Genomic DNA, 16,584 nt, shown 5'->3' with positions numbered 1-16,584 from the left:
AACTCGAAGTTGCTTTCTGTTGCTACGGGGAACCAGATTGAATCAATGGATGTGGTTCAAGCAGTAAAATCTGGAAATAAACAATCGCAATGGTCAGAATGCTTTCCAACTAACTGTTTGGCAAAATAATCTTCGACTGTTGTCTGCCACACTGGCAGGTAAATGTTGATAGTATCCCTGCTGGGGATCAATAAAGTTTTCTAATCTAATCTAATAAAATGCTGTTAGATAATATCTACTGTTGTGTGTTGGTGGACCATCTGCTAGGCCAGCCTTTGCTGTTCTTAATGAGAAGTTTTGGTTGATGATGTTTTCATCTTTTGCATAATTTATGCAACTTCGCATTACTCTCACTAACTTTCAGAACAACTGGGGCTAGCAGGGCTTAGAACCTTTTTCTTATACTGTAAAGATAAGAAAATGATTCTTCATAATACTTAGGATAGATTGTTTACAAATTTTGTGGAACCTCGAGTAGCATTGTAGTTACCAAAAATTCCCCCAATGTCTGTGGATGACCCTGAATGAAGTCAACTGAGTTTAACACCAACATTAAAACCTTGCTCAGTCTATCGTTATCAACATCCACATAATTATTGAAATCACCTACAATAAATCTTTTCTTGGTGCTGAGGACTTTTGATAGAAATTCAGATTATGGGCCAGGAGGGCGGTGAACTATAACAAATCGAACTGACATAAATAAATAAAAAGTTTGTCACAAAAAAAAAAATAGGACTGACTGAAAATGTGAAAGACTAACAACAATGCTTTCAAAACAGTATAATTTAGCTGTGGCCGAGGGTTGATAAGAAGACTAGAATTAAAAATAGCTGCCACTCCATCACTCCAGACTTCAGTGTCTCGAGGTATGAGTATTAAAATGTCTTGGAGGGGTGGATTCTTCGGTTTAACAGAGTAAATCAGTATGATTATTTGGTATCAGATCATTTACTAATATCGATTTAGAGTTCCACTGATCTAATATTTAACAGACCACATTTAATTGTCAGATTATTTGCAGCTTTAATTTTGAACTACATTCTTATTATTTACGCCTTATTTTATTGATGTATGGATTTATTGTAGTAAAGGGTCTGGGTGGACAAAGTCTATTACTCATTTGACATAAATCATCAATCAAATGGTATACAGTATGTTTTTGGAGGTGTAGAGAACCTCTACTGGCCAGTCTGTTGTCGTCTTAGTCCCCTGCATCTGTTAGTAACACAATACTCAACTATTTCACTACCCCACATAGTTGACACCAAAACAGACACACAAACACACACACACACACACACACACACACACACACACACACACACACACACACACACACACACACACACACACATTCCGTTGTGCATGAAGCAATACACAGCAATACATGAATCACAAAAGAGGCACACTCGAGACAAGACAAAATGAGCCAAACCACATTTGTTGCTTTATGGTTGTTTTTTTATTTATAATTATCAATGCACTAACACTGTAATGAAAAAAACACAAAGGAAGCATGGTGGATATTTATTCTTATTTAAGCAATATCACATGAGAGGGAGTTATTTCGTACTAAATATCAGCAGTTTGTGAATAATGCCAAGATAATCACAGCTGTTCTTATATTCAGTACATCACCACAACCTTTTTATATTGCCTTGTACTGCTTTTATCAGTAAAAAGTAAAAATCAACAAAATGTGGTTGTATTTATGACCTACCAACTCATCTCAACTAAGACTAGACTGTTGTAAAGCGACCAAAACATTCGACTTCAATGTTGCTACTGTGTTTGTGTCCATGGTTACCACAGACGTGCACCTATGTGTTGTTCATTTATTTATTTATTCATTTATTTGCATGTTTAAATGTACCTTCAAACATGTGAAATTAAAGTATTGTGATCCACAGATACATGACTGATTTATCATCAGTCATGTTAATTAGTCATATTCAGAAAACAGGGCCGAGGAGGAGTGATACAGCTGTATGAACTATCTTAATGTTAAGGTGGAATGATAAGATACAGCAGCGAGCTTTGTGGATGATATTAACCTGTGACCTTCCTGTAGAGTAAAGACTTAATACTCACAGTACAGACAACTGGCCAGTTCAAATAATGGTCACTGTAGTTACACCTGATTAAATAACTGAAGTACTGCAAATGCGCAAAGTGTGGTTAATCAATCTGTGAATCAATCTGCTACTTTCAGTGGGAATTGAGAGTGTGGTGTTGAGAGGAGAAACACACACGTCTGAAGACATCAGTGAATATGTGTTTGAGGTGGGTCCAGTGTTATCACAGCTATACTTGTACTATTGATCCTAATCATACTTTTCTCTCATCATCATGTTTTTATTTTTATTTCTTTGCACCTGTTTTTTTTTATACCTCTCCTACTCCATCACTTCTTATTTTCTCCTTCTCCGCATCCTTCCTTTTTCCTACTCCCCCTCTCAGGTCAGATGGTCAGATGGTTTCGTGTCGTCAATTGTCAGAACTCAGGATGAGCTAACAGAGCTGCTTTCTCAGGTAATCATTGCCACTGATACACACTTTAAAAAAAAAAAGATGTAAGCAAAAAATCATTTTAATCTAAAAATAAAGGTATTTCAAACGCCTGTGTTTGATAGAGGTTCATAACTTGAATTCATCCGTGTCAAAAGATAATGACAAGATTTGCTTAACTAAGTTCTTTGATGTCAAACTTTTCACTCTAAGCTTTCGCAAGCATTTCCTGATGAAGGACTGGAAAAATGCCTCCCCCAGTCCATAGAGCTGGATCCCAGGTTAGTTCCATCCACCTCGATGTTTATTTATGTCTCTGATATAGCATCCCCTTTTGATATTATTTAAACATATCTTGTAGTTTTTCTATCCAGTTTACATTTCTTTCCTTCCTCTTTGGTGTTCTTTGTCTGCCTGTGTGTAGGTGTCTTACAGCTCTACCCGGCCATGTCCTTCAGCACCAACGTTTCCAGCTTTTTTTCACCTCCACCAGGCCCCACTCCCCCAACTCTCCTCCCTCCCTCCCGTCCCCTAGTGGCCCGCCGTTACCATCCTCTATACCCACAGCTCCAGTAGCTCCTACATATCCGTTCACCTCCAGCTCTAGTAAGTCTTTGATCTTTTTGTGTGTTAAAAGTGTGTCTCTTTTGAAGCTTTGGATTTTAATGGCCTATGAATGATTTTTTTTATAACACAGAGAAAGAAGACTTGGCACTTCAATCAATATTTTTTAAACAGTACAAAATCACATCAAATCTTATTTCATAAATCGTTAGCCTCATAGTATAATTGCCTCAGTCATATTTTAAGGTTTTCAGCAAAGAAGTCATGTGACTCGAGTCCACACCTCTGCAGTTAATAATTCCTATGATCGACTGAAAGTACATTTACTGTATAGAAAGTTGAAGAAAAATTAGCTAGCTTACCAGATGAATCAAAAAGAAGAGCTAATGCTTCACTTGTGGTCAGCTGAGCCCTGTTTTTCATGGGGATTTTGGAATGTAACAAGCATTCTGATTGGCTGAGGACATATCCGATAATGCACGGTGAATCAGCAGTGTTAGGAGAGTAGAGTTAGGCAGATATCCCAATTTGGCCAAAATATGACTTAAGCAATTATGCTACGAGGCTAATGAAATGTTACGTTTATAGGGGGACTTAACCATACTCTTTGTAATGATATTTACAGAGAGTTATATTAATCAGTCAATGAAAAAGCACTTTGCAATGAAAAAAGGAAAAAACGTCCATTAAACAGGCAGAAACAGAGCACAACCAGACCCAGAGGGAATGTAAGACAGACAGATAAATACACAGTAAGAATGACACACAGCCACAATAACATCACTCACAACTATGATAATATTATAAAGTAATGATTTCAATAGCAATAATAATAACAATGATGGATATATAAGTTGGTTGCTGCAGATTCTTTTGAAACAAATGAATTATTTAGGAGGGCAGCAGGGATACATAACAGAGGGTCCCTGTTTATAAATGCTGGGCAATAATGTGCCAAGAGGTACAGAGAAGAGAAGGGAAAGATTAAAGACGTCATGTCTGGATTTTGGAGTTGGAAGTGAAATACAGAAGGGAGTGATCAAAAGAGGTAAAGGAAAGGACACGGCTGTGTGCCTTTAAAGGTCTTGGTTGGTTTGTGGTTGTGAAAAGGTGTGAGAATTGAGACTGCAGGCAGGCTTTTGAGTTTGTGTTTCGGAGGGACCTGATGGGGTCTATTTTGGGCTGGTGTGGGAATCCATTGTGGTATATTTGAGTTGGAAGGCCTAGAGTGTGATGACCTCATGTTGGTGTGTGGCTCTGTGTGTGGCTCTGTGTGTGTGTGTTGTGTGTGTGTGTGTGTGTATTTGATACGGGTGTGAGTTAATCACAATGTATTTTTAGCTGTCAGTAGTAGTGTACATCTGTGTATAGCATGCTTGTATATTTTTTCCCTTCTTTTAACCTTATTGTGTGTGTGTGTGTGTGTGTGTGTGTGTGTGTGCGTGCGTGCGTGCGTGCGTGCGTGCGTGCGTGCGTGCGTGTGTATGCTCTGAACTTAAATGAAACCCTCGAGAAACAAGACTAACCTGAATGAAATTTGCCTCCACAATCATGCAAACCTCTGAACATGATCAAAGGATGACAAGTTCCTTTGTTTTATTGATGAGGCTCATGTGACTTTTATTCTGTTTAGTACACAGTACTTATATCATGGTTGATAAAGGTCAACCACCATGATATAAGTATTTGGTTTTGGTTTTGGTTTTGGTTTTGGTTTTGGTTGATCTTCACAATATTATTTTGGTGACAGACAAACCTATCTTTAAACATAAAAAGAAAAGTATATTCTTACACACAAAGTGGATAACAGTACATTTCAGTTCCGAGAATACTGGAGTCTCATATAAAGACAAGTCCAAATTAGGGGCGGCTCTGGCTCAGTTTGTAGAGTCGTCATCTCTCAACCGGAAGTTTGAGGGTTCAATCCCCAGCTCCTGCAGCTACAACCCCGAATTGCTCCCTCTGCTTCGTTGGTGGCACATGAATGCATATGAAAGGGACGAGTTACTCACTATCTCACATGTGAAGAGGTAGACGTGACCTGCGGAGTAAAAGTGCTTTGAGTAGTCAGAAGGCTAGAAAAGCGCTATGCAAGCTCAAGTCCATTTACCATTTACCAAAGAGTGAATAAAACTCTTTTGAGATATTAAAAAACATGCTAATGGATTGCTATGCATTAACTGATGCTTGCTCATATGTAGCGTTGCATTTGAAGATGTATCAGAAGCCTTTTTAACGATCTCTACCTTGAACCTGAGCCCAATTTGGAACAGTGTAATAATATGTGTTTCTTGGTAACCCATGAAAATCAAATGCTCCGCTGTTCATCTTTGTCCTTTTTTTTTCTTTTTTAAATAATAGAGACTCACTTCCATTAAAAACACATTTAGACTATGTCCTATTCATCTGTGAGGGGAAGACTCAAGCAGTAACACTATCCCCTAAACCCATGGTGCAGCTCGTTCTTATAGTTCAACGTTGCTTTTTTCTGCGGCAAAATGAAAACTTAGCCCATCATGGATCTACTTATTGTTAAATGACTTGATGGACAATTTTTTTGGGCAGCCCTATTCTAGCACAGTATTTTCCCAAAATGTTTTCCCTTTTCATGAGGGTGGTGGGGAGCATTGTCCAAACTGTGGGTTCAGATTTCTGAAAAGTGTTCACGAGGAGTGCGATCTGATGGCATCATTTTCAACTTATTGAGTGACCCCCTCATGTTAAGGATTTGGGCTTTGACGTCAGAGAGAGAGACAGAGAGAGATCCTCTTAGTAAAGAAAATGTTGTCTATGTATTTGTTTGTTTGTCCATTTATTTCAAACTGTTGAAGATGTGAAGCAGGTAACGAGGCTCTTTTTTTTTTTTTACACTTCAGATCTTGGCTGTATGGTTCAGCACAGAGGAACCAACAGGTAGGTTTTCTTTCTATTTCTTAGTCTTCCTATCACTTATCATCATCATCATCATCATCATCATCATCATCATCAACACCTTCATCATTTCTGCCCCTCTGGACTGTCTTTCCTATCTCAGGGCGATATACAGAGTGGCCAGTGTCCAGCCTGTCATCAGCAACCACAGCTCTGTCTTGACCCGCCCTTCCCCTCACATGTCCTCCCTCCCTCCCCCTCTTCCTTCTTCCATACCTCCCCCCCAGCACTCCCCCAAGCTGTCCTTTTTCCCTCCCTCTGTGCCAGCCTTGCCAATTCAGGGATCAATGGCTGGCGGAGGGGACCCTTCCTCCTCCCAGACACATGGTCAGTCCCACTCTTATCCTCAGCAGAACCCCCAGCACCACCTCCCCCCACAAACCAGCAGCCAGTCCTGCGCACTGCCTCAGTCCCTTTACCTGCCCCATTCCAGTTCAACATCCCACTCACATTCTCAGTCCCTGTCATACCCTCAATCCCATTCCCAGTCTCGTTCCCAGTCCCATACACAAGTACCATCCCAGTCCCAGCCCAACAGTCCAGAGCAGAACGGAATCCTGGACTGGCTCCGCAGGCTTCGGCTCCATAAGTATTACCCAGTCTTTAAACAGCTCACCATGGAGGAGGTGGGTGAGCTTTTCATTCTATTCTGTGTTTCCTCAATGTTCCTTCTGTTGTTAATGCGTATGTGTTAGGGTATGTATGTGTGTGTAATTATGTATGTCCCCTTAAACTAGACTATTTTATAGGCATTGAAGATTATAAAAACAACATGAAGGAATATTCATTTCCATCACTGAATGCACAAGCCTTGTTTTTGAACTCTGCTAATATGTTTTTGATGTTATTTCTGGTTCTCTTGGTCTTTTTTTCTGCATCGTAAGTTAGAGCTTCTTTGTAAGGAAATGTGTATCTTGATGGGATGTTCCACCTATAAAGTAAAATTTGGAAAATATAAAGTCTATAGATGTTGGGAAAAAAATCCCGGAAGCAAAGAATCCTCAATCACTTGCTAAGATGTGTCTTCAGTGGTCATTGCCCTTATAAACCGAATAAATTTGAGTTATAACCCTGTTTTGCTGTGTCACCTACAGTTTTTAGCACTGACGGAGGAAGACCTAGATAAATACGACCTGACACAAGGAGCAAAGAAGAAACTCAAGACTCAGCTAGAGCTACAGAAGTCAGCAGAGTAAGATATTACATATCCGAAACTTTATATTTTTTCAACTGTGAGTAGTGTATTTCATGTCTCACTATTATCATGCATCGTCTCAAGTTCTCAGAGAGAGAGAAAAAACCCATAGAGCAGTTTTAAATCTGAGGGGGTAAAAAATTGTTTTAATAGCGGCCTTCAAGAATTCTCCATTTACAGATTGCTCCTTATATCTCAACTGGAATCTGGTGCAAATTGTAACTTTTGTATAATATATCATTATAATTATGTATAACTGAAAAATGAGGCTTGTTCGCACTGGTTTACCTCGATGAAATTAGCAGATGCTTTGTCCAGTTAACCATTAACAGACTGACCAATCAGTTGCTGTTTTCAACTTTGAATAAATAGTTTTAATGGACCATAAGGTGTCAATGGTTAACCACCTGTAGGTGGACTGCATAGATAAGATGTACTTCTGTGAAGATTAGCAGCAAAAATACATGAAAAAAAAAAATACAAAAACATGGGCATGCAGGCTGATGTGCCCATATGCTCCAACTCTTCAGCTTATACAAACACCCATAGATGCACATACACACATTTACACACAAAAAAATAACCTAGTTTCTCACATGCAAGCCTGCTGCTGCTGTCTGTTGACTTTCAAGCACACTTGAAGCAGTTTTCCATTAGGCGTGCTTGTGTGTGTGTTTTGTGTGTGTGAGCATGCTTAAACAAGACATTGGAAATGGAATTTCCAGCAGTGGTTTTCCATGGGACATTTTTTCAAATGCAATTTGGAAGTGCAGTAGGGATCCTGGGTAGACAATGTCTCCCCCTGCTGGTGTGGCAGGTTGACACAAGCTGCTGTTATTTCTTATTATTGTGTAAGCAACTTAAAGTCACTGGCGTCCACAACAAAGGAGTGTTTGACTCGCTGTGATCCAACTTTGCGTTGTTGCTCCAGAAAAACTTAGCGGATTTAGCACTACAAAAAATAAAGGCCATAAATTATGGAGAACTATATGAGTTTTTGAGATATTCTGTTGTATTTTCTTGTTTATGTTCTTGTCTTACCAATTTTTTTGAGTCAGCGAACACCTGATAGTTTGTTTAACATCTTAATTGAGATTATTAAAGTTATTTCTCATTTGTACTTAGTTAACCATTTAATGTACCACAAATAACATAAAACCTCTCTAAATGTGTTTTCCAGCCGGGAGATGAAGATAGAGAAGCGGTCTTGCAACAGCATCGCTAGGGTGACACCTTCAAGTCACATGGGACACTCAACAAATCCCGCCTCCACTGCAGGTAATTTTGCCAATTTATCTCAGCTCTCCTCATTTAACATTATCAACACGACTAAAGTCATTTATAGACGTGAGAACAGACAGAGTCGTAGCTGCCAAAATCCAAAACTGTGGTGTACTAATACATGTTTCCGTAGAGCTTCAGGTGGAGGTGGACGCTGTGCCGCACCATCACTTTGTCTCAAAGGACATCAGCTCATCCTCAGGCTACTCAAGCTCCCCCTGCTCCCCCCAAACACCACTCTGCTGTGACTCCACCTATGATAGGAGCAGAGACATTCACCGGCGTAAGTCCCAAAACAATTGAATTTTGCAGTAATAACCCTAAGAAAAAGAGGACAGGTGACGTTTTTAAAATGCTCTTAATGCTTGGTTCTTTGTCAATTCATTCTCATTCAGGTACAAAGTATTCTCAAATTAAAGTTTGCCTGAAGTGCGACGTGCACACTGAAGCCTATCTCAATACACATTCAATTTACCATTTAACATATCCTGTTAGGACGGGAAGAAACACCCAACATTTCATTTTTTATCTATTTCATACATTTAAATTGGAAAGACTGACCTTCTGGTCCTGATGCTAATATTCCCCTCCTCCCACCTCCTTTCTCTCACTCTTTTTACACTTTCTTTTTCCCCCAATCACTCTTTCTGCCGCTCTCTCTAGCCCCCTCTCTGTTACACTTTCAAAAATGAAGGGTGTTCATAACTAATGATTGGCTTATGAGACAGCATGTCATTGTGAACAAACTAAAGAGGTGCTTTTGTTTGTTCTTCCATGCATGCAGTCAGTCAAAAAGGGGGCCATTTTCCTCTTTTGTGTCCATATCTTGGGGGTGATATTGCTTTTATACTTGTTATCATTTACATGTACATAAACAAGTATAAATAAGCATCACAGCAACTATAGATACATGTCCTTTGATTCGTCTGGCAACACTGTTGCTGAAACTTGATCACAGTAAATAAATAATTTCAATGGAAATGTTGAAGAGATTGGTATTATTGTTACTGTACACAAAAACTCCACAGCTAATGAGATTACAGATATCGTTTACCTTTTGAAACAAGAGTTTTCATTTTGTATCTTAACTGATACCAAAACCATTTTAACTATCATTGAGTCACTATGTAACATTCCTGCACTAGCCCATAGTCAGTCAGATTAAATTATAAACTGTCTCATTTCAGGGGCAGCGTCATTCAAAGGAAACAGCCTTCGTAGTCTGTGTTGAACACTCTGGTCGAACTGAAATGAGTCCTTCTGGTCTTCTAATTTGACCTATTATTTTAAAGAGAATTTAGAGTTTCAAATCCCCTTTTGTTTTTTTGAATTTGCATTTGAAGCTTTAGACTGAGTTGAAACCAATTGCTTACATTTAAAAGTGTCATCATTGGCCGCTTTAAAGTCTGCCATTACGTTTGAAATTGTAATGAATCTTGGAAAATGTTGGGGTAAAAAAGGATACATCTGATGCATCATTGTGGCCGAGGAAAAGTAGGACGGGTGTGTCAGCTGTATATGCAGGAGCCTTCAAAATGTAACAGCCTTTGACGTGCCACTGTGACAAAAAATCTGTCTTCAATGCTGCAGCTGCTGAATCTCAATTCAGTGGGTGACAAACGTGTCCTTATTTCACTAGCTTTTGAAGGATCCATCCGGTGTATCCCTTGTGACCCAACATATCCCCAAATTCATTGCGTGCCTTTTTTTCTGTAAACCTTTACTTATAGTAATGGTAAAATGACTTGAGCTTGTAAAGCACTTTTCTGGTCTTAAGACTACTCTAAACACATTTACACTTCATGTCACACCTTCACACTCACAAACTGATGGCAGAGGCGGCTATGTAAAGTGACCATCCGTATTAGCTAATCTCGTTCATAGACATTCATACGCCGCTGATGAAGCAGCGGGAGCAACGTGTTTTGCCAGAGGACACATTGAACATGTGGCTGCAGGAGCTGGGGATTGAACCCCCAACCTTCATGGTTGAGCGACGACCGACTCTACCAACTGAACCACGGCTCACTGTGATAAATTGGCATGCATTATACCATTAAAGACTAAGTATAAACATGAAGAAATAGAGGCACACAATTTAGATAAATAGAGACCAAAAAAACTGTCAGAAGTCTAATAAGAAATCAAGATATGTATAGCTTTTTAAATCACTGACTTGTTTACTTAAACACATATCAGTCTTCATTCAGGAAAATAAAAAACAGCCGTATGGTCTTCATTCATCTCCATTTGTAGATGAATTGTTTAGCGAAAATGATCAGGGTATTTTAAATTAGTTAGTTCCTGTGCAGCTGCTGAGATTGCTTTTGGGGCGGTAAGGGATGTAAGCAGCAGACCAGTTCATCTTATTTCAACTCAGCTTGAGCGGACTTCGCAGGCTTTGAAGGCTGGGTCCCTCGAAGAATTCTACGCCTTACTGAGACACAGCTTTTGACTCTATAAAAAGGTCAACACAACTTCTCCCCGAGAGTGAGGCCAAAAAATGGCCAAAAAATCTCCCCCTGCTGGCTGCAGTATAGGTCATTAGCTTCATCTCCTCAATGTTTAAGGACAACTCAAGGGTCAAACGATACAATTAAAAACATGTCAAATACATTTTTCTCAAACATTGTTTCCATAATTATAGTTCAATCTTATCATGCTGATTTTTGTTCAAGTGTTAATTTTTCATTGAAGTTTAGTTTAATTAATTAATTTGATGCTAAAAAAGGTAATGTCATGATGGACATCTCTTGTGACAAATTCAGCTCCTGCATAAGTAAATACAGGATTAACAAAGTAGAGGAGGAACTGTGAGAGGAAACGTCATTAAAACTAACAAAAGAGTTATTAAAGGTTACTTAACTGTTTGCTTCAAACCTGCGCAAGATTATGTTCTTCTGAGGACACTACGGTCCTTGGGGACCTTTAAAGTTGATCAGTTTGTTAAATGTGTGCAATGGTTAGCAGAAGGGCAGGGTGAATTCTGAAGGGGTGAATTCCTCAGCTCCACCAGCCAGATACCCTCTTCACATGTCCTAACTCCAAATGATGTCACCAAGCCAATATGTTAGCATCCATTGCGAGGTTTTTTTGGCATGATTTTTATACAATGGATGAGATGGATATGCTTGTGCATATGTACATACAGTTAATAGATTGAGATAGGAGTTCATTTTTATTTTCAAAACACTATATCTGTGTTACAGGGGTGTCTGGTCCAGACACAGCAGGGGTTGGTCCAGAGAAGGACCGATCCTGCCTCTTCGTGTTAAACTCCAGCTGCCCCACTGGCTTTAGCCGCCCAACCGCCCAGGTCCTACCTGTCCAAACTGATCCAGCAGCCTCTCTCCCTCCCTCATGCTCCTTCAGCCTCCCACAGTCTCCCTACCACCCACAGGCTAGCTACCCCCAGACACTGCTCTCCCCAGTCTCAAACCCAGCCCGCATCCTGACTTCTCCACGTAAGCCACGGCCTCCTCCACTCTGCGCTGAGGAAAGGACAAAGCCAATGGGCTCTGGTTATCCATCAACCAGTGCCGGATTCAGTAAGGGGCTAAGTGTAGGGATTGGTGTGAGGTTGGAAAACCTGTTCCCTGGGCTCAAAATGGATGGCTCCACCAAACTACAGGACTCATTGGTTTGTTGTGAAATGGCAGGAGGTGCAATGGGTCTAATGGTAGAAACCAGTTCTGCTCTGACCTCTACCTCCAACAGCCTGCACCATGTCTCCCATCCCCCGCTGCACTTTCACCTTTCCTCCTCTTCATCTCCCTCGTTGTCTGGATATTACTCCTCCCCACCTACTTCATCTGCCTCCTGCTCCTTCTCTTCTTTCTTATCCTCCTCATGTCCTTCCACAAAGACTGGCTCACTCTCTGGTACTGGTAATGGTGGAGGCTTTATTCCCATTGCAGCGGCAAGCAGTGTTCCCATTGATGCAGTGCCTTACTACCTACCACAGCCTACCTCTAGTCCCTCCTCTTCCTCCTGCTCTGGTTCTTCATTGGATCAAAGTTCAGGTCACAACCTGTCTCTGTGTGTCTGCAGCTCCTGTGGTTGCCGGGGTAACTGTGGTGCCTACGGTATGTTGCCTGGATACACAGCGGCTGGCTACCTGCAGTCGTTCTCAGCCTGCCCCTCCCTCTTTACTCTTGGCCCTCTTTTCCATTTCAGTCCCTTGGTCAACTCGTCAAGTGCTTGCGGCACTGGAGCTACTTCTTTCTCCTACCCCATGAAAATGCCGCCTCCCCTCTATCACAACAGTCCTATTTCACATGAGCAGCAGCAGGGCTTTGCCTTCTACCATTCCCAAAGTGTGGGAAATGGAAGCCAGAAACAGCCAGCAGTGGGCCTGTCTTGTTATAACTGCGGTGCCAACGGACATAGAGCAGAGGAGTGCAAACAGCCCCCCATGGGATCAGCACAGCAAGGTGAGTGAAAGATTGTAAAATCGACAGAATTTTTTTCAACTCTGTAGTTTTTGGGGCCTTTATTTCAACAAGAATAATTTCAAGACTGCGCCATTTAAAACAGATTTTACAAACTTTAGATCCAATTTTCATCAAAGACATGTCATTCAACTTTTCAAGGGCAATGTAGCAGTATTTCAGCTAGAATTAAACATGCTCCTGTGGACAGCTTATAACAAAAAGTTCAAGATAACAGTTTTTATTGGCAAATGTATTATTGTTAATAATTATACTTTTATTGAAATTGTATTTTATTATAAATTCTGCACACTGAAGACTTGACATTTAAAGAGAATTAGAAAAAAATAGATACAATAAAAAGTTATGTTTTTTTAAAAAACATTAATGTTATTTCTATGTTGTAAAAGATGTTTTATCCTTTAAAGACTTTATATGCAATATTCTGAATATCAATACCCAATATATACGCTATGTGAATATATTGTGGAATAATGACTTCCTAAAAAGAGAGTCGAACTATGTCAGGTTTATTGTTCTGAGCACTGTGTTCACACTGACACTGCTCTTCCTTCAGTTTGCTTGTGTCACTCAGTCTCCAACATGATTCAAACATGTTTCCGTATTTATGACAAATTTCAGATATAAGTGAATAAAGTTATTATGCAGTCAGTGGTCTTCTTCAATATGTTCATACCAATGCTATGTGGGGGGGGGGGGGGGGATCGGTAAAACGGTACTGGGCAACTGTGCCTAGTGTGAGTGCACCCTCAGCTGATGTTTTACTCTTACTTTTCTTTACAATAGTCAAACATGTCATTCTTACACATTTCTCCAAGAAACATTGACTGCAGAGTTTTACTCCCACCGTCTTCACTTCTTCTTTGAGATAAATATCCTATACTTAAAATTGATTGCAGAATCTTCTTCTCTGATGTTTATCAGCACTTGCCTGTTGCTTCTCTGTCTCATAGAAACTTGTTGGTGTAACAGGAAGGGAGGGGCATGGGGAGTTGTGGAGGCAGGATGGGGGGGAGGGACCTGATGGATTAAGAAGGGGTAATCAAAGAGAGCATTTGGTCTGAGAATCTATTCTGAAAGTCGCTTAGTAAGCCTTTGAAACTTCAAATAGCTTCTTTTTTTTTTTTTTAAAGAGGACAACTTTATGAATTTGTACTACTGTTCGTGTACTTCAAGCTTTAACTCAGTGATTGCATTTCTCTGTTATGTTTCACAGGAACTTATCGACTGAATTACTCTCCTCACTCTGACAGTAAGGACTCAGGGGACTAAGGAGAAACACCAGCAGATCTGACCTGAATGACTCCTGATATAACTGTACATCATGTTCCTGCTGAAGCGAACATGCAGCAGCCACATGATACAAAAGAGATGAACAGCAGCACACTGCTTCTACTACAGTTACAGGTACTACAGGAAGACGACAAAGTGAGGAGGTAAAAAAAGAGGCGGCTTAAACTGTGTTTTTCATTAAATTAGTTTTCATCCTCTTTAGATCTCCTAATTTACAAAATTCAAAAGGATGGATGGATGTGTTATCTCTGCACTGCTTCATGTAAGATAGCTTTGCCTTTCCCTCAGAAGAAATATATGTTACCTATGTTACCTTGTGACCAGAAAATATCAGAATCTGCTTCCCAGCTAAATAATTGGGCTATAGATAAAGGCAAATTACTTCAAATTACTTTGGCTTGAAGGATGGGGCCTGGGATCACTGCTGGGTTTTCAGAGTTAATAGGGATGGATATGCAGGACCACACATGACCTATAAAGTTCCTGTGGCTATTGTGTTATGTTGATTCTAAATAGAGGTAGTTTTCTAGGGTTCCGAGTCATTTTGCACTTTTCCAATATAGAAACCCCAAAACTGACCTCAGAGAGAGCAAAGTGACCTCTTGTAGGAAATATTGTTCATTACGTAACATACAGCTTAATTAGTTCCAATGGGAATTTTGGTGCCAACATTACAATACAAAATAAGAGTAACACAAAAGAGCATCAAATACATGAAAAGCAAAACACTAAATATAAACAGTGGATGAGGGTTACAGAAACTGTGCCTAATAAGGGATGAATAGAAATATGATAAATTAAGTAACGACGGAAGCTAAGTACAACAGTAATGGCATGATTGATAGTAGTATTAGCAGACCCAGGCACCAAACAGTGCAGACAGGTCAGTGATAGCTAGAACATAACCTGGGTAACGATATTCTATATTTATGGTAATTGTATATGATTATAAAGACACGTGATGTTGCACATGAGAGTCAGTGTTGAGAGAGGAATATTGCACATAACAATGAACAAAATAAAGCCCAAAGTGGAAAAGTAATATTGCACACAAAAGGAAATGTAATATTGTACATAAATATGAGTCGTCTTTGTCCATGATAATGAACATAATACAGTCCAGTAATGAAAGTTTGTGTTGCACATTTTATGAACAGTGCAGGACAGGATCTATACATTATATTGTAAAATGTTTCAAATCTTCTCCTGCTGTTCAGAATGACTGTGGAGCACACGCCAGAGTTTCTGGGGTCATTCAGGCTGGATTGCCTTTTCCAGAGTGCCATAACGCCAAATGATGTTTCATTCATCATGTTGGTGTAAGTGAATATATTTTTAGCGGCTGGACAATAATTGGAAAACTTTTTCTTTCTCCAGCGTAGAAGAAATATAACGTACTCTTTTTTTTTAATTGAAGCAAATTAATAATATTTTTTACCTTCAATAACAACATCTTCATTTTGTTCTTATTTGATTGTAACTTATCTTTTATACACGTCATGCTCCAAACACAGGTTCTTAAGCTTTGTCACTTGGATTGAGGGGCTACACTCAGAAGAATGTACAGGCTTTATGAAAAATACATTTCAGGGCGACGTGAGTTGAAACGAGTTTAACTAAATTGGATAATGTGCATCATATTCAAGTTTATTTCTGTGGATTAGTTGCTGGGCAGGACCCAGAGTTTTACAGACACAAAGACAGCTGGTCTTTTAGATGAAACTATCTGTGCTCCTGGAGGGCTCAGCATAGTTATGTTTATTTAAGATATTCAATGTGGAACAATCGGTAAGGAGAACAACTTCTGAATTAGAAAAATTGTCAAAATGTGCTTTTATAGTGTTTTGCTAAAGAATGTTTAATATAACCAGTATCAAACAGCACACCTTTGTTTTTCAGCTAATTGTTCATTGAACTTTTTCTAACAGTCTTGATGAACATGGCCGTATAAAAACCATTTGTTCAAAAGTTGCGCAGCAGAAAATTATGACACCATGTATCATACCAAAAAATGCCTTATTTTGATTTATTTACGTTTGTCATATAGTTCATCTTGTGTAGGGTTTTTGAAACTGTCAAGTTTAACTGTCTCTTAAAAAGCAAGGATATCCTGAATTTGTAGGAGTCAGAATCAAAACCAGGTTAAACAAATACTCAAGCATGCATGTTGCTTCATCTTTAATAAAATGTGCTTTTGGATGTTTCCGTGCAAAACTCTGAATGGTTTCTTTTTTGTTCACTTCTTGCTCAGTTTTATACTGCATACGGTGTTGAAAAATGTGTTTTATCTCAACTTTGACAGATAAACACCTTTGGGTAATAAAATATTTTTTGATTCTTTTAACACATTGTGTGTAT

General features: G+C 39.4%; 1 protein-coding gene across 2 annotated transcripts in view; it reads left to right on the top strand.

The window, feature by feature from the left end:
- The window catches only part of zcchc14 (zinc finger, CCHC domain containing 14), a 30,042-nt gene extending 13,472 nt beyond the window's left edge, over window positions 1-16,570 (top strand). For both annotated transcript variants that reach the window (XM_020644297.3, XM_065956746.1), the window contains 11 exons: window positions 2,216-2,286; window positions 2,464-2,535; window positions 2,725-2,792; window positions 2,936-3,117; window positions 5,952-5,988; window positions 6,110-6,632; window positions 7,101-7,198; window positions 8,382-8,479; window positions 8,616-8,765; window positions 11,692-12,915; window positions 14,150-16,570. In XM_020644297.3, coding sequence (XP_020499953.1) covers window positions 2,216-2,286; window positions 2,464-2,535; window positions 2,725-2,792; window positions 2,936-3,117; window positions 5,952-5,988; window positions 6,110-6,632; window positions 7,101-7,198; window positions 8,382-8,479; window positions 8,616-8,765; window positions 11,692-12,915; window positions 14,150-14,205 — 2,579 coding nt within the window. In that variant the 3' untranslated portion in view covers window positions 14,206-16,570. The remainder of the gene's footprint in view (window positions 1-2,215; window positions 2,287-2,463; window positions 2,536-2,724; window positions 2,793-2,935; window positions 3,118-5,951; window positions 5,989-6,109; window positions 6,633-7,100; window positions 7,199-8,381; window positions 8,480-8,615; window positions 8,766-11,691; window positions 12,916-14,149) is intronic.
- The last annotated feature ends 14 nt before the right edge of the window (window positions 16,571-16,584 follow it).

The sequence above is a fragment of the Labrus bergylta genome, chromosome 7 (genome assembly GCF_963930695.1).
Source record: "Labrus bergylta chromosome 7, fLabBer1.1, whole genome shotgun sequence".
NCBI classification, from domain to species: Eukaryota; Metazoa; Chordata; class Actinopteri; order Labriformes; family Labridae; genus Labrus; species Labrus bergylta.
Note: the sequence above shows the minus strand (reverse complement) of the source record. Positions and strands in the feature narration are given on the sequence as shown.